Source organism: Citrus sinensis, chromosome 7 (genome assembly GCF_022201045.2).
Source record: "Citrus sinensis cultivar Valencia sweet orange chromosome 7, DVS_A1.0, whole genome shotgun sequence".
NCBI lineage: Eukaryota > Viridiplantae > Streptophyta > Magnoliopsida > Sapindales > Rutaceae > Citrus > Citrus sinensis.
Window position 1 is genome coordinate 22389573 of NC_068562.1, and position 22366 is coordinate 22411938.

The window sequence follows — 22366 nt, forward strand, 5'->3', positions numbered from 1 at the left end:
AAGAAAAAGTTCCTAACTTTTGCTTATTCTATAAACTAGAAAATTTATTTTTCTATGCCTGATTTTAACCAACAATAAAACTATTTGTGATAGGATGGTAGTGAGATGATGAAAATACAAATTAGAAGTTACTGTCAATGAAGCTAGAAGTTACTATCGATAAAGCACAAATTACATGACCATATCATCGAAAGTCTTCAAATAACAAAGTGAAAATTTCAGTATTCTTTCAATCTACTTATGTTGGCGGTCTTTCCCTCTTACCTTTTATTCCTATTTTTAGTTTCAGAGAAAAAGTTTGCAAATGGCCCGTCATTTTCTTCTTCGCCTAATCTGTCAAATGCTTTTCGAAATCTCAGTATAGTAGACAACATCATGTAGGTAGAATTCCACCAAGTTGGCACATCTAACACCAACATCCCTTTATCCTCTGGTAACAACGTGCACACCATCAAAAATGTAAAATATTTGCCCTCTCTAAAATCAAGCCACTTTTATCCTAGTTCATTAGCTTCTTCTTCACATAACTCACTACCACATCATTAGCACTCAACTATTAATTGTGTAATGGTTATCAAACGCTTTATCCTCCAAATCTAGCAAAATCAAGTTTCAATGATTTTTTTCAATTGCATCCCTTATATGATTTGTTGTTTGAAAAAAAAAACCTAGTAACCTTTTTTGCAACTCCTAATTTACATCAACCCAACAGCAGCAACCACCATGTACCCCATATTATTAGTCGAAGTCCAAGTGTTAGAATTGATGTTAATCCTTTGCTAATTTGCAATAAAATAGCTTTTCAATTTCTTTTTTCTCATCCAAAAAAGCTAAAAGATATCCCTAACTGAAGTTCTTTGATATGAGGGTTCAGACTTTGGACACAACGCGCTCAACCGAAGGCAAAATCTCGGTGCTTCAAAATAGCTTCTTACTAAGGACAAAGTAATCAGTAGTCATCAACCTACGTGCTTCTTTTCAAACCTATTCAAAAGAGAGAAACTATCATATCTTGAACTAGGACCATTGGCATGGCTGAGACTCAACTCTCATTTGATAGGGATTTATTTGACTCCCCGCTTTAAGGATAGAATAGATTTCCCTCCCATATTAAAGTGAAGGTTGTTGTTCACGCTATGCCATCTTAGAATTACAAAAAAGAGTCTTGATTGATGTCAAGTTGTAAAAATATCAATAGAGTTCTGATTGTAATATATCAATACATAAAAAAAAAAAAAACTAACCCACATCGCATTTTCACAAACTAAAAGAAAACAAAATCAACATAGCAAGTTTATTTACATTTAATAAAAGGAGAGAAAACTAGTAAGCAACATATAATTTTAAATCTGTCATAGGTAGGATATAATATTAAGCAACCAAGATAGATAATATTGTAACAATATATCCAAATTTTCATTTGATTTTACAAATAAATTAAGTAGGAAGAGAAGTTAAAATTCAATTAGATGCATCAATTAAAACAAGTATGCATTATAAAAAAATAAATTAAAAAAGACTGCCTAATCTTTTAAAAGTTCATAACCAAAATGAGGTAATGGTGGTTGATTCATTTGTCTCGCTAGAAGTTATAGCAAGCCAGTGGGTAATGTCGTAATGGTGCTTGATCTCAATAATAATAATAATAATAATAAAGAAAAAAAATAAAGAAGTATCAAGCTCAAAGTCAGCGAATTACAAGCTTTTATTTATAATTTTTGGTTTGGTCGGATTCAATCGGTTTGAATTTGGCTAAACCGACTCCGAATGGAACAAGCTTGGATTGAGATATTGTAAATAGAGATGGCCAATAGGCTTAACCGTGCTGGCCCGACCCATCAAAGCAAGACCCATGCATGGCCGTGCCCGTCTCGTGTCATGCCCACTATGTGTTTCGTGCCGTGCCTAATTGTTTTTTGCTTAAGCCTGACCCAGCACACGTGTCATGCCTATACGTGTCGTGCTGTGCCTAAGAAAAAAAGCTCAATAAGTTTTTTTCTTTTCTTTTAATTTTTTAAGAGCGTGTGCCAAGCTGTTGGCATACTTTTTTTAAGTCTAAGGAATTTTTTTTCGATTTATGCCTTGATTCAAATTTGATAAAATCGAAAATTCAAAACTCAAGTTCATATTCAATAATAATAAACTAATAATAGTAAGAGAATGTAATATTAATTATTAAGTTTGATGTTATAGTATTAGAATTTTTTTTAATTCTTAACAACAACAACAATAGTAATAATAATAAAAAAAATTTCTTAAGGGTTAACATAAAGTCATAGATTATAGTTCACAATAATATTAATGCATATTTATAAAATCATGATATTTATAATCTTGTTCATTAAAATCATGATATCAATTATTTATTTAATAAATTATAAATATAAATCAATTATAGTTTTTTTTAACCTAAGAATTAAATGAATTTAAAAAATTCAATTTCAAGTTATTTGTAAAGTCATAAAATTTTAAGTTTACTTTCTTTAAAAATAAAACGTGCTTATTACAGGCTTTTTCATCATGTCATGCTTAGCTCATCTCTAATCGTGCCGTGCATTTAGGGCTCGTGTGCCTAAAATTCTAAGCTCGGCCCAACCCATGTGCATGTTGTACCGTGCTGCATGCCCCACCGAAACTTGCTCATGTCGTGCCATCCTGTACGGACACGTGACATGCCATGCTCGTGCTATGCCACGTGCCATTTAGCCCATTGGGCATCTCTAATTGTAAACCGCAACCCAAATTGAATTCCTCTTAAAATCAATCTAAACCAAACTAAAATGGTTGGGTTGGATTAGACCGTTCAGATTTGATTTAAAATGCCCAACCCTACTAATAAGGCCTATTAAGTACTTGAAATTCACTAGGCATCAACAAGTGGTGTGAATTTCGTCACATGTGAATATCCTAATCATACAAAACTTCTATGTTACAAATAAATGAAAGGTTAATTTCGGCGTATCCCCCTTGTGAAGTGACAATTTTTAAATTATCCTCTTTATTTTTGGAAACATCAAGTTACTCTTCAGTAATGGCGTGAGAAATGTAGTGAAGTATGGCCGCTTGCGGCCAAGGGTTTGGTATCCATAGGTACAAAATGAAAATTTTTTAAAGTATTTGAGTACGTACTATTAATACTTGAAATATTTATGTGTGGTTTGAAAAACTTAAAAAGATTTAGACCCATGAAATTTAGTCTACACAGCAGTTTAACCTTTCTCTATTAATTAACTATTAGGAGAATGTACAAATATTATTTTACCCTTTTAACCATTAAAAACAACATAGAGATAATGATTATTATGGATTAACTTAATGTTTTCAAAAGTAAGAGAGGCAATTTAAAGATTCTCAATTCTTTGAGGAGGATATGCCGAAATTAACCCATAAGTGAAACAAAACAAAATGATTCTAATGCTAACCTTTCCAACAAATCAAGATTGCATGCAGTATTATTCTTCCATACTTAATTGACATGTGATCGGTAATATTGGAAGGTCAATTAACCATTTAATACATGCCATCACAAGTGATTATAGAGTTAGAGTCCGATTTATATTCTAATCAGACTCCTATCAAAGTTATGCATAGATTTTACAGTCAAATTGTTCTCTTTTTAATCCTCCTATAAGTTAATTTCTTAAACTTGTTGCTATTAGGGATGGCAAAGAAGCTCGGGTCGGCCGGCCCTATTCCCACAGACTTTAGCTCGAGCTTCCCACATGAGGGCCTGGACAATGGCTTAGAAAAAAAGTTCGGGCCAGACCCAAGCCCTTTATTTAGAAAAAATAAATTTATAAATTAGAATAATAAATTTAAATTTGAAAAATAATGAAAAATAAAAAAAGTAAGCTTAAATTTCTAATTTATACATCAATAATGAATCAAAAAATTTAAAATTATAATACTAAACTCTTTTTTAAGTGTTAATTAATTAAAAGAGTGCTTGAATTAAAGAATTCAGTACTAAAAAATTAAATCTCTAAACTTTTATTTATTGTGTTTTCTTTATTTATTATTTTATTTTGAAATATTTATTTTTTAATTTATTATTGATTATAACAACTGGATTATTTTTAACTCATTCAAAGTTTACAACAATTTTTTAAAAATTTGAAAAAATAAATAAAAGCTCAAGCTTAGCTCCCGCATGAAGTGGGCCCAGCGTACGCCCAGCTCTTACACTTCTTATTTAATGGGCTTGGGCTTGGGCTTGAAAAAACTCGGCCTAAGCCCTTAATTTACTAACCCTAATTGCTTTGTGATATATGATCAGTATCCGAAGGTCAATTAACTATTTAATACCAAATATCACAAGTGAATATAGTTTGGGGCGGATCTACATTTACGGACTCCTATGGATGACTTTATAGTGGGATTTGAAAACAATTTGACTGTAAAATATATGCATGGCTTTAATAGGAGTCTTGTAGATAGCTCCTGGCTAATTTCTTGAACAAGTTAATGTTAAATCACATCCCAAAAATCAAAAATAGAAAAAAAAATTGAAGAATTTATGAAATTTCTTAATACAAAAAATAATTTAATTAATAAAAATATTTAATATGTAATTTAAACCGCCTGGGCCTGGCCCATAATATATAAAACACAACAGGAGATGGTTAAGATCGGCCCGCTCGTTTGACATATCTAGATTCTACTCTTGTGTCTCACGCTCTCTCCTAACCCTATTTTGATTTTCTCCTCGCTCTTCCCCCCCCACCCCTTGCTAGCTCGCTCGCTCGCTCTCTCTAGATTACAACTCTTCTTCGCCACTGTTCCCTCGCTATCGCCGGTCGTCGTTCATCGGCGATTACGTGTTCGGCTATCCTACAAGATTTGATTTTTTTAAATTATTATTTAATTTTGGCTTTCTCTTTCTATCTCTTTCCTTCCGTTGCCTACCTACAGCTGTCCGTCTAGCGGTCGCTTAACGCCGGTAGTTAGTTTTTCTTCCTTTTTATTTGCTTTAATTTTTTATTCGATTTATGAAGTTTTTTCTGTAATTGAATCTGATGGTTTTGTGTTGATTAAAGGTTATGTGACTTTTTTATTGCGCAATTTCAATTTTTGGAGATGATGTTGTCCGCAAAAAGTATTTAGCTGTTTGCATTTCTTTTTTTGAATTAGTTAATAATAGCTGAATTGAAAAATGTTGATGGATATATTTTTTTTTTTTTTTGCAGGACTACTTTACCATTTTCTTTTTGGTTAGGAAGAAGGTTCAGTCGTAATGGAGGACTGGGGTAATTTTTCTTGCTTTGGATTTTTATTCCTTTCGCTATTGATGTCTTGGCTGAGACAGCGGTAACGAGTATTCTAATTTTAAAAACAATATGTATTGTTCTTAAATTTATGTATTGCTATGATAATTGGTAGAAGACACTGGAAAAGTTTTAATTAGTTAGCAGGCAAAGTCGTAATTGTAACAAGGGTGTTATTTTTATCGATGGTTTCTTGAAGATTACATAAACAATCTGATGTAGGAATTTATTCATCTTATTTTACTTATTTGAAATACATTATTGGTATCACACAGGTTATTAGGCTTCAATTTTTAGGTAATACATCTCAATATACTGTCTCTGTTCATTTGGCAATGCATCTTTCTGCCTTTCATGTGAACCCTTGAACATATCTTGCTTTCGATATGTATATTGGTCAGCAACTGCACTTTGACCCTTCAGTAAAATTTGCTTCATATTTTTTTTTTTTGGGGCATGCAGTTACATTGGTGGAGCATGCATTGAACTGATATTTTCTAGAACTTTATTTTGGGAAAAATTGGATGCCATCCCATTTTCTGCTTTTGAACTGCAATGCATCCACCCTGTATTCTTAAATTTGACTTAATTCTTAATATGCATTTGTGCATTTCAGAGGATGAGCAAATTCCACCCCTTGCTTCCAAGGTTGTAGCTAAAAGTAAATGGGACGATGAAGATGTTGATGAGAGTGATGTGAAGGAATCATGGGAGGATGATGATGAACCTACTCCGGTATGATTTATAACATATCTTGTATGCACTACATTAATTGCTAGCATATTCCTCTTTTTTACTTGCTAAGAGACAAACGAAATGAGTATTACCAAAAATTTAATATGTTCATCAAGTGAATCCGTTGGTAGAATATTCTGTAATCTTGAGATTTATCACATATAATGGGTGTATACAAATATTTATAGCTTTACTGGCATGCCAAACTTTTAAGACTACATCATCTGCTAGTTGTATCCATGTAGGTCTGTAGGTTCTGTGCTTGCTCCATCTTGCAAGAAGATGAAAATGCATGATCTTTCTTTTTGAATTTGAGGGGCATTAGGTGCAAATCCGATGCTATAGTTGCATGGTTGTAACTTCAGTCACAGTTGACAATCTTTTTACTTTTTTGATGGAATTCCCTAATTGATTCTTGAAGTGCATACACATGTTATATTGTGGTGGAAACTTTATATGCTCTGTCTTCTACTTGCTCTTATCTATTTTTTCTCTCCCTGTGGCCCACTTTTCTGTTTCTCTTAATTAACATGTTTTGTTTGATGGATCTGTTATTTTACAATTTTTGTACAATGCCTGATTTCTTATTGCTAGGGCTCCAAACTATAATTTTGATTGAAACTTTTTATCCTATTAAGAAGTGCATTTAAAAGATGGGAGAAACCCGGGCCTTTCCATTCTCAAATTGTCTCAATTTTGGGTGTGTCTGTATCCAGGAGGCTACTGTTGAAATGATGATTTGTACAAGTCTATATTTGCTTGGAAATCTAAAAATTGAAATGAAATAGTTTCCGTGGCTATGTTAGTAATATTTATTTTCAGCAAAAACGGATGAAATGGTGTTATGGTAGGTTCTGGGTTCTACAGAAAGATGCAATTGAATGTAAGAATCAGCGAGAATCATTTTTGCCTGAACAGTTTATTTAATAATGTCTTTAACTAATGTATATCTAGAATGCTTGTGGTGATGAACTGCAACAAAGTATATTGTAGAATAAGAAACTAAAATGGATATCTAAAGATGCATTTGTTTATTTAAGTTAGCAACTGTTTTCTTTCCGCGGCTTCTCTTTTGTTTGTTGATTTTTCAGTGTTTTGCAATTGGATCAGGCACCTCCTGTTAAACCCCCCGAAAAGGCTGAAAAGGCCCCAAGTAAGCCTGCATCAAAAGCTCCCGAAAAGAAGGGAAAAACCACAGAGGAACGGAAGGAAGAGGTTTTAGATCCTTTAGCTGAGAAACTGCGTCAGCAAAGGTATAAGTTTAATATTTTCATTTCCAATCTCACACAAACGCATGTATAGAAATTTATACATACACATTTTACATTTGCATATGCTGGTGCTCTCTTGTGTGTTGATTCTGTTTGAGTGAGTAGTATCGTAATCTCAGCTTGCCAAAGTTATTGGTAAATTGAGCTTCTAAACGTTGCTCCTTAATTCTTATGAATTTGAAGCTTTTCATTTTTTATTTCCTCTAAATGTGAGATCTGACGATACTTTTTGTAACTGGGTTTTTGTATGCTTTTTCCTTTGAATTATTTATTTGTAATGAAATAATATGCTCAATAAAACTGATTTTCTCTAGATATTTGTCTCTTAAATTTACAATCTGTATTTATTTTATGCATGAGGAGTATTAGCATGCTAGCAATTGCTGTTCTTGACACAGAATGGATTTTGGTATTACTTTGTCTTGTAAGGGGATATAATGCAAGAGGAATTTGAAACATTTAAAATTGGCTGATCTTGAATTCCCAATTCCCCCCCACCCCTTCTCTTTTTTTCGCCTGGTCTTTTGATGGTAATCCTGGAAGATAGATTTGTATATAAAGTTATGATGGTGTAGCAATTAGGTGAGTTCTGTTGCTGCAACATTCTTGGACGGCCAAGTTAGTTGTGCTTGAGACTTAAATTGTAAATTAGTTTTTCGCATTTGGTGAAAGATTTGTTTTGGGTTTAGAATAAGGATAGTATGAGACTAAACACAGAAACCAAGAAGAGAAGGACAATGATAGGGAATAGTAAAATTTTTAGTAGCAAGAACCAGTTCTTGAAAATTCTTCGTGAGTATGCATTTTTAGCCAAATATTTATACATGTGCAAATTTGAGTTGTTGGTAACAAGATTGTAATTGCAAGCCATAAGAATCAGGAACTTTGGTTGGCAAAATTTGACCTAAAAAAAAAAGTGCGCTTTGACTGTCTAATAATTTAATAATCCGCTTATTGCCCTATTCTTAATAAGATTTCGTGGAGTAAGAGTAAGCTGTCAAATTATCAGTAAACATGAATTTTGAATGAAACTGTGTAATAAAAGGACCATTAACTAGGCCCGCGGGCCTGGTCCAGTGGCTTTCAAGCAACTTTATTTGGTTGGGCACTTGAATTCGAATCCGGGGGAGGTGGGGGTTAAAAAAATGACTCGGGCTTTGATCATCTGTCCATCTTTAGAGTGAAGGGGAAAACGGACCATTTACTAAACTAAACGCTAATCTGTCAACGGCTTCTTGGTTGGCATAAGGCTTCACTATTCTTCAGTTGTGCAAGAGATTGCTGCCTCAGCTAGGAACAAAACTTTGCAATAGTTAAGTGATTTGAGACCATCTTTTGTTTTGCTCTCTTTTTGTAATGAGGATAAAGTTTGATGGCTTGTTATAGGATATCAGCCAGCTGAACTAGCAGCTGTTTGGAGATTTTTGTTGGATTTTTTTGGATAGGTTTAATATTAGGAGCTAGGCTTTTCTGACCTAAACATTCATATTTTGCCTTTACCTGAGAGTGTGTTGTGCATTTATCCCCTCTATTAGAGTTAAGGCATACAGTACTCTTAAGATTTACCATAGAAATAACATGACCAAATACATTAAGCAGCTAAAAAAATTTTCAAATGTTGCCCAAAATTTTAAATTGGAGCTTGAGTAGTGTCTGAAGCATATCTGGAGCATGCAAAATGTGATATCAATGTTGGAATTGGCGTTACGTTTTTACTGTACTAGAATTGTATAGTATGACAATGGCAGCATGATTGGAGAACGATAGAGCTGTAGACTTAAATCTGCTAACCTATCGAATTATTATATCAGTAATAAACTGTATGGATCTGTCTTTGGCTTGTATTTTGATGTGCCAGTGGTTCTTATAAAAATTTCCCTATATAATAGGCTTGTTGAAGAAGCAGATTACAAGTCCACTAAAGAACTGTTTGGTAAGGGAGGTGATGAGAAGAACCTTGATAATTTCATTCCCAAATCTGAAAGTGACTTCATGGAATATGCAGAGCTCATTTCTCATAAGCTTCGGCCTTATGAGGTTTGTTGAATTATTATTATTATTATTATTTTTTCCTTATTTTAGTCTCGACTAAATGTTTGCAGAGTTCTGATCTGACGAGTGTATTCTTCTATGCAGAAAAGCTATCACTATATAGGTCTACTGAAGGCAGTAATGAGATTATCGATGACTTCTCTGAAAGCAGCCGATGCAAAAGATGTTGCATCTTCTATCACAGCTATAGCGAATGAAAAGTTAAAAGCAGAGAAAGAAGCAGCTGCTGGTAAAAAGAAGACAGGTAAATTATTCTTGCTTAGTTTTTTGTTTTCTATTATTACTTCCCCGGTTCTCTCCCCCCTCCTCCTCCTATTAGTTGCTATTATGTCATCTTTTGCGTGGTCTGGGAGATCTGGGGCTGAATCTACTGTTGGTATCACTCTTTGTAGTTGGAAGGTCATAGTTAAGCTAACGAACTGGTTTTTGAATTGCATTTGTTCAGGTGGTAAGAAAAAACAGCTCCATGTTGATAGGCCAGATGATGATATCGTTGTTGATACTTACGACGCTCTCGATGACTATGATTTTATGTGAATTTTTTTTGGGTATAATCCATTTTCTTTTAGTGTCACATTCCAGAAATATAAGAGGATATTTGGTGTGAAGAAAAACCAAAAAGATCACATCGCATCTTTCTTTTTTCGCGGAGAATTTGTTTTAGTGAGTATCATAATGCAAAAGGACAAAGGAACCCGTTCTTGTCAAAACTTTTTGGTTGTTTTATTAGGATTGGAATGTCTGTGAAATTTACTGATAGTTTGTTCCTTGGTGAGGAAATGTGAGTACCATTCTTTTGTTGTGATCTTACGTTAATATGTATTTACTTTGGATTCAAGATGACCAAGAGAATGAATAAACTCAGTGGGATTTTAGCTAGATCACCTTCCATTTTTGTGTTTGAAATTCGGGTAATTTTTAAAAATCTCCCCTGAGGTTTGGGCTTGTTGTAAGTAGATAGCGAGAATTTGTTTATTTGTAAAAAATCTCCTACCGTCAGTTAACTTTAACATTAACCGTTAGTTGACTATGCAAAGACAATATTATCCTTAACAATAATTTGTAGATGGAAATAATTAAAAAAAAATTAAAATTGTTGGTTATTTTATTCTTTTTAAATTATTGATATTTTCTTAAAGTTCCTACAAGAAAGATAAAATTTAAAATTTAAAAAATTCTCTTTAAATTATTGATATTTTCTTAAAATTTCTACAAAAAAGATAAAATTAAAAACTTAAAAATGAAATAGTTATAATCTTTATCTATGATATTGTAAATTTTTGAAATTGACAAGGATAAAATTGTCAAAAAATAAGGTTTGTGTTTTTTGCGCCAATAATTTTAATTTTTTTTTTAATTATTTCCGTCTACAAATTATTGTTGAGGGTAATATTGTCTTTGCACAATTAATTAACGGTCAATATTAAAGTTAACTGACGGTAGGGGATTTTTTATAAATAAATAAATTCTCGCCATTTATTTACAACAAGTCCAAACCTCATGGGACATTTTTAAAAATTACCCGTTTGAAATTCATTTTTATTCATCTAATTCGATTAATGGCAGATTGGTTCAATCTATTGGAACGTGTAATTGGCGTGGGCTTTAAAACATCAGACTTTGAAAGTATGAGATCACTCTTTTAAATAAGGTTTGGTTTTCGTAAATAAAAAAATGATTTCGCGACATGAGATACAGATGTGCTAAACGTCAAATACATTTAATAAAGATTTTTTTTTTAGGGGGAAAAAAAAAGGCTCATGATAGCGACCCTTTAAAGGTCCTAAAAGATTAATCCCATGTAAAGTATGTATTTCCTTAAAATGCTCCTGATTTTTGTGTATCAATAAGCCCCACGTGAAACAATATGCCCGCGTGAAACGCAGCCGTGTCTTTTTTATAGCAAATGGCCAATATAATCTTCACGCAACCGCGTTTTTTTTTTTTTTTGAACACACCAGATGGCCAGCATAATCAGCTTATGGTTTGTATGTCACTATTATATTAGATTTTCTAGAAAATAGTTTTTTTTTTTAAATTTATGTGTGATTTTTAAATGGTTATATCTAAATGGAAAAGTGAATTGTTGTGAATTTTATTTAAATAAAAAAATCTGAATAAGTAATAAATATTATATTTTAAAAATATTTCTATTAAATATAATTATCTCTTAGGATATAAAACTAATTTCTTTTTCTATTTTAATTAAAAGAATATAAATATTAAATAATCAAGTTTAAGATTTTTTTTATTCATAAAAACAAATAAGAGAAAAAAAATATGGGATTTCAGATATTTATATATAAATATTAAAAAAACATAAACCCATTTAAATTTTAGATAAAAAATAAACTCTATAAAAAGTATATAATTCCTTAAAATGCTCCTCATCTTTTTGTGCCTCAACATGCCCCCAAGTGAAACGTAAACGTGTTTCTGTACACCAAATGTCCAATAACCCAGCTGACTCCGCTTGTGACGTTTATTCGAACCACACAAATCATCCCAACTCAGACTTTTCATTACTTTGAACACTGAAAAAAAGGGATCATAATTAATACCTTCTCACTTCTCATTGGGACCTCCATCATATGAAAATCACAAATTGACCCATTATTTTACAGGACTTTCGTTATCAAAATCAACCCGCCTGGGCCCCTCCCCTTTATATTTCAACACAAACCATTCCGACTTCCATTCATCATCGATTTCCCCCACCATTATTCAAACATTCCAATTCAATTCAAAGATAAATTTAAGAAGAAGAGAAAAAAAAACACCAACCCATTTTCAGTTTTCAGTTCATGGAACACGAAGCTTCATCGTAAGTTGACAATAAATTTAGTCTTTAAATATATATACATACACACGCATACACACGCAAACGCTTTTTTATTATGTTCTATAGAACACGATCTTGACACAACATGTGGCTGCAGGTTTGAGAGCAGCGAGATGCTGGCAAATCACGTGGCGTCGAGCCCGTTGCTATCGGAGTCATGGAGGCTATGCTGCGATATCACAACAGCGGCAAGCCCATCAATTCCAGGCCAGAGCTTTGTGATGAAACAAGTTGGGAGCATCGGCTACGTGGCGTTTTCAAGCATCATTTCAGAAGCGGAAGCAGGTATTTGTTGTTGTAATGGGAATTTGGTGGCTTTGGATGATCAGTTCTTCTCTCCATTAAACAAGCAGATTAATGAAGGCGAAGAGGAACCCGTCTTGGTGCATGCTGGCTTCCTGCGACTCTTCTTCTCCATTTATGCCTCCCCAAGCTTTCAAACCCAGGTAATTACTACCTCTTTATCTAATTTTTTGTTTTATTATTAATACATAATAATAATAATAATAATCTTGTTTTATCTATTTAATTGATCAAGTTCTAGTAGTCTTGAATGAAAAATTCTTGCTTTTTACTAAACAACCATAACTGGCACGGTTGTTTTCTTTTCTTTTCTTTTCTTTTTTTCAATTTTATGTTGGTACTTTTGCCGACAAATTTGTTGCATTTAAATAATTTATTATTTTTAAACAATCACCCACTTTTACTAATTATATCAACCTATATGTGAAAGACGTACAGGTTTTGAGAATCCAATCTGATCCGCTTAATCCGTTTGATCTGTAGAAATTTGATTCGTAAAAATTTTATCCGCGGATTGGTGGATTGGATTGGATTGAAAATTTGATAATCTGCAATTGATGGATTAAATATGGATTTACTTCTGTAAATCCGTAAAAATTCACGAATCCGCAAAAAAAAAATATCATTTAATTAAAAAATAAAACTTGTAAATATGACATTAGTACTTTTTAGTAAATAAATAAGTTAAAATATAGTTACATTAACACTATATTATATCTTATCTGATAATAATATAAAATATAAAATAATTAAATAAACAAATATAGCTTCCTAAATAGTTAATTTCCATAGACTGATCTAAACAAATGAGATTTTTTGTGTGTTATATTTTCAAACTTTAAATGTATTTTCTAACTTTATTTAAATAATTTATTTATTTAAATCTTATTTAATTTTAAATTTGATCAGTAGTAAAATTATTTTTATATTAAATTTTTTATTTAATTAGTTCGTGTATTGGACATAATTAAAAATTTTCAATCCGTAAACTAATCTGTAAAATGGTGGATTGGATATGGATTTGGTTAAATCTGCATCCGATCCGCAAACATATAGATTGGATTTGGATTGAATTTCACCAATCCGTGGATTGTATTGAATTGAAAATTTATAATTCGCAAAATCGTGGATCGGATATGAATTGATGTTCAATCCGTAAAATCCGATCCGTGAACACCTCTATGAAAGAGTAATACTATGTTTATTAGGAATGTCAAAGGTAAGGTTGGCAATGGAAAAGATGGAATGAGATTTACCAATCTCAGTCTTGTCTTGTATATGCAAGTGGTATAAAAAAATGTCTCACTCCTATTTATTTTTTTTTTTTAAAACAAAAATATGTCTCAATCCCGTCCCAAAAAAAATGGGATCCTGTGGGATCTCATTCCAATTGGAAAAATTTTCATTTATAGTTGGCAATGAGACGAGATGGGATGAGATTTACTAATCTCAGTCCCGTCCCGTATATGCAAGTGGAATAAAAAAATGTTCCACTTTCGTTCCTATATTTTTTGTGGGACAAAAATATGTCTCAATTTCGTCCCAAACATGATGGGATCCCGCTAGGGATGACAATTTTTCCCGATGCGGGATCCCATCCCATTTGGGACGGGATTGAGACATATTTTTATCCCATAAAAAAATTTGGGACGGGATTGAGACATTTTTTTATCTCAATTACGTATGCGGAACGGGAGTGGGATTGACAAATTCCGTCCCATCCCGTCTCATTACCGATTAAGAATGGAAAATTTTCTAATTAGGATGGGATCCCGCAGGATCCCATCTCTTTTGGAACGGGATTGGGACATATTTTTGTCCCAAAAAAAATATAAGGACGGAGTTGAGACGTTTTTTCATCTCATTTGCATATATGGGATGGGACTGGGATTGGTAAATCTCATCCCATCCCGTCCCATTGCCAACCCTAGATCCCGCAGGATCTCATCCCATTAGGAAAAATTGTCATCCCTAGTCAAAAGTAAGACTTTGATCTCAGCTTTACTAGCTTAGGGTTTGGCCTGAATTTTATAAAAATATTATAAAATATATATTATTTTAAATATATATATTTATTTGATCCATCTATTATATATATTTAAAATTTTAAATATTGAAAGTTTATATTTTCAAGTCTAATCTCATTAAAATAAAATTATAAAATAATTAAAAAATACCTATATAAAATTATAAAATATAAAGTCAAGGCTTTTTAAGTCCCATAGTGATTAAAAAAAAAAGTGCTCGGACTAAAATACTTAATGATCTTGACATCTTATGTGTTATTCATTAGATGGGCTATAAAAGCAACAATTAATAATTAATAATAAAATTAATTAATATTATTAACATGGCATCATTAGTGACATAATGAACATATTAAACACATTTAAAAAAGGGGAAGTGAAAAAAGGGGAAGAATCTAATGGGTGATATGTAGCATTATATCTAACCGACCATATCTAAAGATGCTAATAAAACAATCCTTACACGGCGGCTTATAACAATCAAAACCAAAGATTGTGCAAATAATCCTAATCTCAAAATCAAATACCAAGAAACCAACAAACCCATATTGAGTCTATATTCATTGTTCTCATAAAAGACTCCAAAATAATAGATGACTCAAGTCAACGCAAAACACAATAGACCTCACTAATTGCGGGTCAGGTTTGTTGCTCTTAAATTGATTGACAAGTCAAATTTTTGGATTGTCTTTACCAATTTTTTAAGTTAGTGCATTCACATCGTTTTTTATTCAGCTCCCTTAATTCAACTTGATATTAATTTTGCATTCAAGTTTGTGCCATTAATATAATGGCACAAGTAGGCCCCTCTTTTTATTTTTTATTTTTATTTTCCTTAAAAAAAACCCATTACTGATTTCTTTTTAGCCATTAATATAAGGCATTTATTAACACCTTGCATTTGGCAGTTACTAATAGATGACACATTACTTGATATTTCAAACCAAGTGTCCCAATTATTAAGTTTAGATGTTATTGTTACCTCTTGTGTTAAACTAAGCTATGTGCTTCATAATCTACATTTCTTTTTATGTTGTTCGTTAATCTAACATGACAGAAAATTTTATAAAATTCGATTTCTAATAGTTTATTAATCCAAATATAATACAAGACATACGTACTTTTACAATTTAAACTACTATGTCTTTTTGTTTAATTATTTGTAGGAAATATGGCATGACGGTTGCTTCCTATATAATTTCCAAATTCCTCTCAATAATTAAGAAGATTAAATCTTGTACATGCAGATGATGGAAATAATTCAGAAAAGCAAGTCAATAGTGATCACAGGTCATTCCGTAAGAGCAACAACAGCATCTCTTTCTACTCTTTGGCTCCTCTCTCACCTTCAAAAATCAAACTCTCCTTCATTACCAATCCTCTGCATCACCTTCGGCTCGCCATTGCTAGGCAATGCATCTCTTTCAAGAGCCATTCTCAGAGAAAGATGGGATGGAAACTTTTGCCACGTTGTCTCAAAACATGACATTATGCCAAGACTTCTCTTTGTTCCACCGCTTCACTTCATCAATCAGCTCAAATTTCTGCTTAATTTTTGGCACTTGTCAATGACTTCCCCACAATTCCAAACGCTAGCCACCCAGTTGAATAATGAACAAAAAGCTGAAATTTTTCGCTCTGTAATGGCTTGCTTGGAAGTGCTTGCACAAGCTGAAGAAGCAGGGTCAGAAACAAGGGCATTTTGGCCATTTGGAAGCTACTTCTTCTGTTCAGAAGAGGGTGCTATTTGCATGGAAAATGCAACTTCTGTTATCAAGATGATGCATTTGATGCTTATGACAGGTTCGCCTTGCGCTAGCATTGAGGATCATCTCAAGTATGGAGATTATATTGGGAAAATTTCTTATCAGTTCTTGAAGCAAAGAAACTCTGTGGATGGAGATATTCCTGAATCATGCTATGAAGCAGGAGTTGCATTAGCATTGCAATCCTCTGCTATAAGTAGCCAGGTACATGACTACATGCCTTGTATCTTAAGTTACCGTTATATGGCTTTGCATATTTAATTTCTTTAATTCTGTTCAATAGGAACCAGTTTCAACAGCAGCCAAAGATTGCCTAAAGATGGCGAGGAGAATGGGACGAACACCAAACCTTAATGTTGCAGATCTAGCCATTAAATTGTCGATGATCAATCCTTACAGAGCTCAAATAGAGTGGTACAAGGCATGCTGTGATGACTCTGATGAGCAAATGGGGTACTACGACTCCTTCAAGCTCAGGGGAGTCTCAAAAAGAGATTCCAAAGTGAATATGAATCGAATCATGCTTGGCAAATTCTGGGATGGTGTCATTGATAAGCTGGAAAACAATGATCTTCCTCACGATTTCCACAGAAGATCAAAATGGGTGAACGCTTCTCAATTTTATATGCTTCTTGTTGAACCATTAGACATTGCAGATTATTACCGAAATGGACATCATCGAAGTAAAGGTCATTATGTGAAGCATGGAAGACCAAGGAGGTATGAGATTTTCGAAAGGTGGTGGAAAGAGAGAAGGGTTAGTAACGAAGAGAATAATAAAAGAAGCAGATTGGCAAGCTTGACTCAAGATTCATGCTTTTGGGCAGAGTTAGAAGAAGCAAGAGAATGCCTAGATAATGTTAGAAGTGAGAGAGATCCAAACAAGCTAGATTTGCTTTGGCAAAATATCAACAATTTTGAAAAGCATGCAGTTGGATTGGTTGAAAGTAAGCAGGTTTCTAAAGATGTTCTAGCAAGAAATTCAAGCTATGTTTCATGGGTGGATGATCTGAGGGAATTGAGATCCCAGTTACGGCAATTCTCTGTTAAGGTTCCAACTTTGGTGAATGGTAAATTAGTCCCTTAAGATATTGTATTATGCATCTGCAATAATGTTGCTTACCGGGTTCTGTATATTACTTTCATAAAATGCATAGGCATAAATAATGTTGGCAAGATGCAACGGCGTCACCTTTTTGCACGAGATAAGGCTCATTACGTACTCAGGTTAGTAAGTCAAGGTTCCGAAAACAAAAATTACTGACAAAAGAAAGTAATTATTATTAAACCTAAGAGTTCTTATGTATACAAGAAATATTTGAGATTAGGATAAAAGTTAAACCTTCCCATTCTCGTTATCAATGTTCCTAACTGGTCCTGTGAACCATTTCCTTGCATCAAGCAACCACCACAGCATAATCAAACCCAAACCCACACCCAAAGCTACAGGCGCATAGTTGAAATTGTCCCAAGAAATAGGATAAAAAGTGGGCAAAAGAAAGACTGAACAAGTATAGCAAATCCATAAAAAGGCAATCAAGCAAATTGGTCTGCTAGCTTTACCCAGATAAAATGGACCAGCATTGAATTTCTGCTCAGCCATCACCATTCTTGCAAAGATTGGAACTGCATAGCCGCCAACCCAGCCAATTGTACATATGGAAGTTATGGCAGTGAAGACCACATTGACTTTTAAGATTGGAAGACCAAGAATAATACAGATTGCTGCACAGAGCCACACTGCATTTGAAGGAACTTTGTGCTTCGGGTGCAGTTGTCTCCAGATTGATGAAAATGGAATTCCCTTATCTCTTGATAAAGCATAAACCTGAAGCATGACATAATGCGGGATTGATCAGGTAATATGGAAACAAATTAATAAAGAATTGGTGTAAGAACTCGCCATTAGTTTTTTCATGGGATTTATCTGCAGTATGACTTCCGAAATACTGCTAATCAAGGCTATAAGCAAATGGTCATACTAAGATAAGTAGGAAACTTACAACTCTGGCAGCACTTGTAGTGACAGAAAGGCCACCAAAGAAGAATGAACCCCATATGACAAATAGCAAGATGATTGCTCCAGTAGAATTATGATACCTCCCGTGGAATGCATCATACAGTATTTGAGCCGGAACAAATGCACCAGCAGTCTCATTGGATGTATCATAAAGGTAGCTAAAATCCTGAGAGAAGAGTTCCAACCACATATCAGTAGGTACGGTACATAAGAAGTTTCTACGAGAAACATTATATTAGATCACTTCTAGTACCCTATCATTACTTTGAGCTGACTGATGCAAACAGTGATACATTTCAAATTATCATCCTCAATTTTTCCGTCAAAAGAAACAGGAGGTAAATGAGAATAAGCCGTAGTGTCAAACCTGAATGCTGAAAGAAAGAGCCAAGATTAATGCTAGACAGGATAGCAATAGGACCAGCCTTGTCAGCACCTTTTGTTTCTTCAGTTAAATGTGCTGCAGAATCATATCCATATAGTGAATACTGGCTGACTAGAAAAGATAGAATGACTGCATAAGGTTTGCTTGATATTCCAGTTGCTTTAGGCGACATCTCAAAATGTGTGAAAACATATGAAGCAGATTGTGTTGTCAGAGCAACCAGGGGAAGCATTATAATAATGACTAATCCTCCAGCAACCTGCCAATGTAAGATTGTAAATGATATACTGTATCAGTATTATTTGCTCGATATTTCTGTTTACAGAAGCTCAAAGTCAGAAAATATACGAGGATAAGTAATGTGAACTGGGAATCAGCAAAAGTTTTTAGTACAATTTTAGTTTGAGTATTTGTTTTATTTACTTCCAGACGCAAATGGAATAGATTTAGCATCTGAACTTAATCCAATTGGTAATTAGAAATGAATGTTCAAAACTTTATAGAATATCAACATTCTATTTCAATATACTGCTGCTTTACTAACAAAGGATGAGCTTGAAAATTACATGTTAAGGGCTGTTGTGGGTTCTAGAAATTCCGGTGCGACTGCAAAAGCGGTTTAGGCAGAAATTTTTCTAAAATTATGGTTCAAAGTCTAGAAAATATACACTAAAGTTTTAAGCCACCACAAAAATAACCGGCAAAAGATAAACAAAGAAGATAGGGAAATCAAAGCAGAACTGTAATCTTACCTGCCACCACATGGAAATAATGTCAATGAAGGCAATTACTTCTAATGCAAAGGTGTTGAGGACTGCCCATATGATGGTGAGACCAATGTACATACATAGAAATAACCATTTAGGCGCAAAATATCCCCCATCTTTATTTGTGCCGGTGCACAGTAAAATGATACTTTGCAGTGTCTGTGATCCTGCATATGCCTTCAAAACCAAATAAAATATCTGTCAAAATTATAATCCGATTCATGCAACATTCATCATAAAAACTAACCAAATTTTCGCTGTAGATACCTGAGTGCCCATGCCAGCAATGAGCCCTATAGTCTCAAGCCAAGCACAACACCATGATGCAAAGGGACCCCATTTGGGACTAGCCAAATGTGCAGCCCAGAAGTAGAGAGAACCAGTAGTCTGTTCAATTTATAACCAAATGAAGTTTCAGTTCATTTCAGATAAGAGGCAGATGTATAAACGAAGGAGAAATATCTCCAGTGTGCATCCTCCCTAGTTGGATTTTTGCAACGTATATTTCTCAACCAATCATGTCACAGTAAATATGCATGCGGCAAGAATCTTTCATAGGAGGGAATATACACCGAGTGCATCTAAGATTTATATATAAAAAGAGGGAGAAAGGGCAACAAGAACTTCAAGGTTTAGCGAAATAGTCACAAACGTCCCATTGTTTTTAAAAATGGTCACATATACTCCTTTTAGGATAATTACACCCTTTTCTTATAACGAGCCAACTGTATTTTATCTGAATATAATTGTTCGAAAAGAAAGACTATGTGACCATTTCTCAAACCAATGAAAACTCCAGAAACATTTCCCCAAACCACTAGTGTCGTTTTGCTATTCCAAAAAAATAGAAAGTAACATGATAAATGAAAATGGTGGAAAGAGAGAGAGAGAGAGAGAGAGAGAGAGACAAACTGGGAAAGAAGAACAGATCTCAGCCATTGCTAATCCAACAAACCAAGTGAAGAATGAAACAACAACCCATCCCCAGACAAGGCTCGCAGGACCTGCATACAATAGACTTGAGCCATACAGTGGTATTATCCCAGTGAAAAGTGTCATGGTTGAAAATGATATGGCAAAAGTCTTGAACAAAGTCTGCAACAACAAAGTAATTATTTTCAAACACAACCAACTTCAAAACACTCAAAAAAACAGAAAGAAGCAAAAGCATAAGAATGAAAATGAAAATACCATTTCTCTTCTGAGTTCTTGCTTGTAACCAAGCTCATTTAGTCTTTTCTCTCCCGAATCCATCTCTTGGATGATTTGTGTTTTCCCAATGAACACAGGACTTGCTTTCTTATTTGAGCTTAGTTAAGATGAGATTGAATTAGTCATCTGTGGACAGGAATTATAAAAACAGATTCAAGAAAGTATTGGAGAAAGCGAATAAAAAGGTTTGGTTGACTCATTGAAATACTTTTGAGTCTTTTTGTTTTTATTATCTTAAAATTCCACACCTGTCAGTTGCAATCTTTGATTTATCATTATAAGTTCCCTCCAAAAAAAACTAACTATATGGTATAATAATGAATACTTTGAATATTTATTGTTCCTTGTTTTCAGGTTCACACTTGTTTTCATTTTGCTAGGTTGCTTCCAAAATCAATTTTTTATGTTACGTTGTTTAAGTTACTTGCTATTTTTTAATTTTAAAAATTTTTATAAACAAACGGTTCAATTAAATTAATTAATGCAAAGATTGACCGGATTGCATTTATTATTATTACTTTTTAAAACAAATAATAATAATAATAAAAAGATCTTGGTTTAGTTTTTTCTTATTAGAAAATCAGTCAGATACAGCTGAATCCATCAGGTTCAAGGATGGGGCCCATGAAATAAGAAAACAGATCATGTGCAAGTTGACTTTGACTTTGGGCGTCCCCGCAGCTAATTAGTAATCACACATATACAGCCGCCAGCCATGAACCATTTTATTATGGATTACGAGCTAGCTACGTTACAGAAACTGTACGTAACAGAAACTGAAATGACAAACGACTAAATTAGATGCAGCCACGTGTACGGACGCGTGACAAATTGACCAGTAATTATCCGGTTAAAAGAAAACCAACGAACTTCTAATACTTGGGTAAGGGTTAATTTCATATTTACCCTATTATTATTATTAATCATTAGCACACACTAACTTTGATGTAAGCCATCAACCCCACCCCCAAAAACTCAAATTGTTGTCCTACGCGGTTAAGTTCAATTACTGGCCATTTCTAACTAGCACAAAGACATTTTATTATGGATTATTACTATTAAAATTAATAATCTACTCACGTTGCATCACTTGTGTTTGACCAAATGGTGTTTTGTGTTTAAATTCTCCATTACTGAAATTAATATTAATTCTTATATTTTTCATTCTTGTAATGCTTGATAGTTGATCCACACCCCTTAGGAGCACATGTATCGTTAAATTTTAATTATTATTGTTGAATTCTTATCTATCAAATCAATGAACAATAACAGATTATCCATGTGATAATAGTTTCGAATTACTACAAAATAATAATAATAATAATAATAATAATAATAATAATAATTTGCATCCATAGAGGAAGAGAAAGAATGGGCCAATACAATTTTTATAACATCAAGTGGTATCTGTTATTGACAAATTAGTCAATTAATCAAAATTAAACAATATATGTCCGCTACTTCTTCTCCGGCAATTTGCCCATACGACAAAAATTCAACAAGGATGACATTACGTGTAAAGGATTGCTACAGGATATTCTCTGCGATTCAGACTTCATTACTGCTGACTATGAAAATGCTCTTGTAAAGGTTGAAAGCTTGTAATGCTTCTGAAAAATAACAGCTTAAGAAATTTTCAATCCACATAATAACAATCTTGTAAGTTTCTTGATAAGTGCATATTTTTCATATATTTTGCTATTAATGTTTTTCATCTTTTTC

At 33.3% G+C, this 22366-nt stretch overlaps 2 protein-coding genes and 1 pseudogene across 4 annotated transcripts; 2 read left to right on the top strand and 1 right to left on the bottom strand.

Moving 5' to 3' along the window:
* The first annotated feature begins 4677 nt into the window (after positions 1 to 4677).
* LOC102610104 (uncharacterized) lies at positions 4678 to 10201 on the top strand. Of its 3 annotated transcripts, XM_025101438.2 has the most exons (8): positions 4678 to 4939; positions 5037 to 5095; positions 5187 to 5246; positions 5881 to 5999; positions 7110 to 7252; positions 9160 to 9307; positions 9407 to 9566; positions 9768 to 10201. In XM_025101438.2, the coding sequence occupies exons 3-8, from the start codon at positions 5234 to 5236 to the stop codon at positions 9857 to 9859; spliced, it is 675 nt and encodes a 224-aa protein (XP_024957206.1). In that variant the 5' UTR covers positions 4678 to 4939; positions 5037 to 5095; positions 5187 to 5233; the 3' UTR covers positions 9860 to 10201. The 3 variants fall into 3 exon arrangements, with proteins under 3 accessions (XP_024957206.1, XP_024957209.1, XP_006464908.1); XM_025101441.2 differs by lacking the exon at positions 5037 to 5095 and having other exon boundaries at positions 4678 to 4942; XM_006464845.4 differs by lacking the exon at positions 5037 to 5095 and having other exon boundaries at positions 4679 to 4939.
* Positions 10202 to 11928: 1727 nt separating this feature from the next.
* Positions 11929 to 17438, top strand: LOC102609592 (lipase-like PAD4). The gene is made up of 4 exons (XM_006464843.4): positions 11929 to 12146; positions 12262 to 12610; positions 15742 to 16464; positions 16544 to 17438. The coding sequence occupies exons 1-4, from the start codon at positions 12127 to 12129 to the stop codon at positions 17345 to 17347; spliced, it is 1896 nt and encodes a 631-aa protein (XP_006464906.1). The 5' UTR covers positions 11929 to 12126; the 3' UTR covers positions 17348 to 17438.
* A 79-nt stretch (positions 17439 to 17517) lies between these two features.
* Positions 17518 to 20829, bottom strand: LOC102609323 (amino-acid permease BAT1 homolog; annotated as a pseudogene).
* Positions 20830 to 22366: the final 1537 nt, after the last annotated feature.

What these genes read in the sequence shown, in the direction of transcription:
- LOC102610104 (XM_025101441.2), top strand. An exon ending in GAGAAACTGCGTCAGCAAAG is followed by an intron (nt 7,253 to 9,159) that starts GTATAAGTTTAA and finishes CCTATATAATAG; the next exon opens with GCTTGTTGAAGAAGCAGATT. An exon ending in TGCTGGTAAAAAGAAGACAG is followed by an intron (nt 9,567 to 9,767) that starts GTAAATTATTCT and finishes GCATTTGTTCAG; the next exon opens with GTGGTAAGAAAAAACAGCTC.
- LOC102609592 (XM_006464843.4), top strand. Translation starts at nt 12,127, where the DNA reads ATGGAACACGAAGCTTCATC. An exon ending in CCCCAAGCTTTCAAACCCAG is followed by an intron (nt 12,611 to 15,741) that starts GTAATTACTACC and finishes TTGTACATGCAG; the next exon opens with ATGATGGAAATAATTCAGAA. An exon ending in CCTCTGCTATAAGTAGCCAG is followed by an intron (nt 16,465 to 16,543) that starts GTACATGACTAC and finishes TCTGTTCAATAG; the next exon opens with GAACCAGTTTCAACAGCAGC.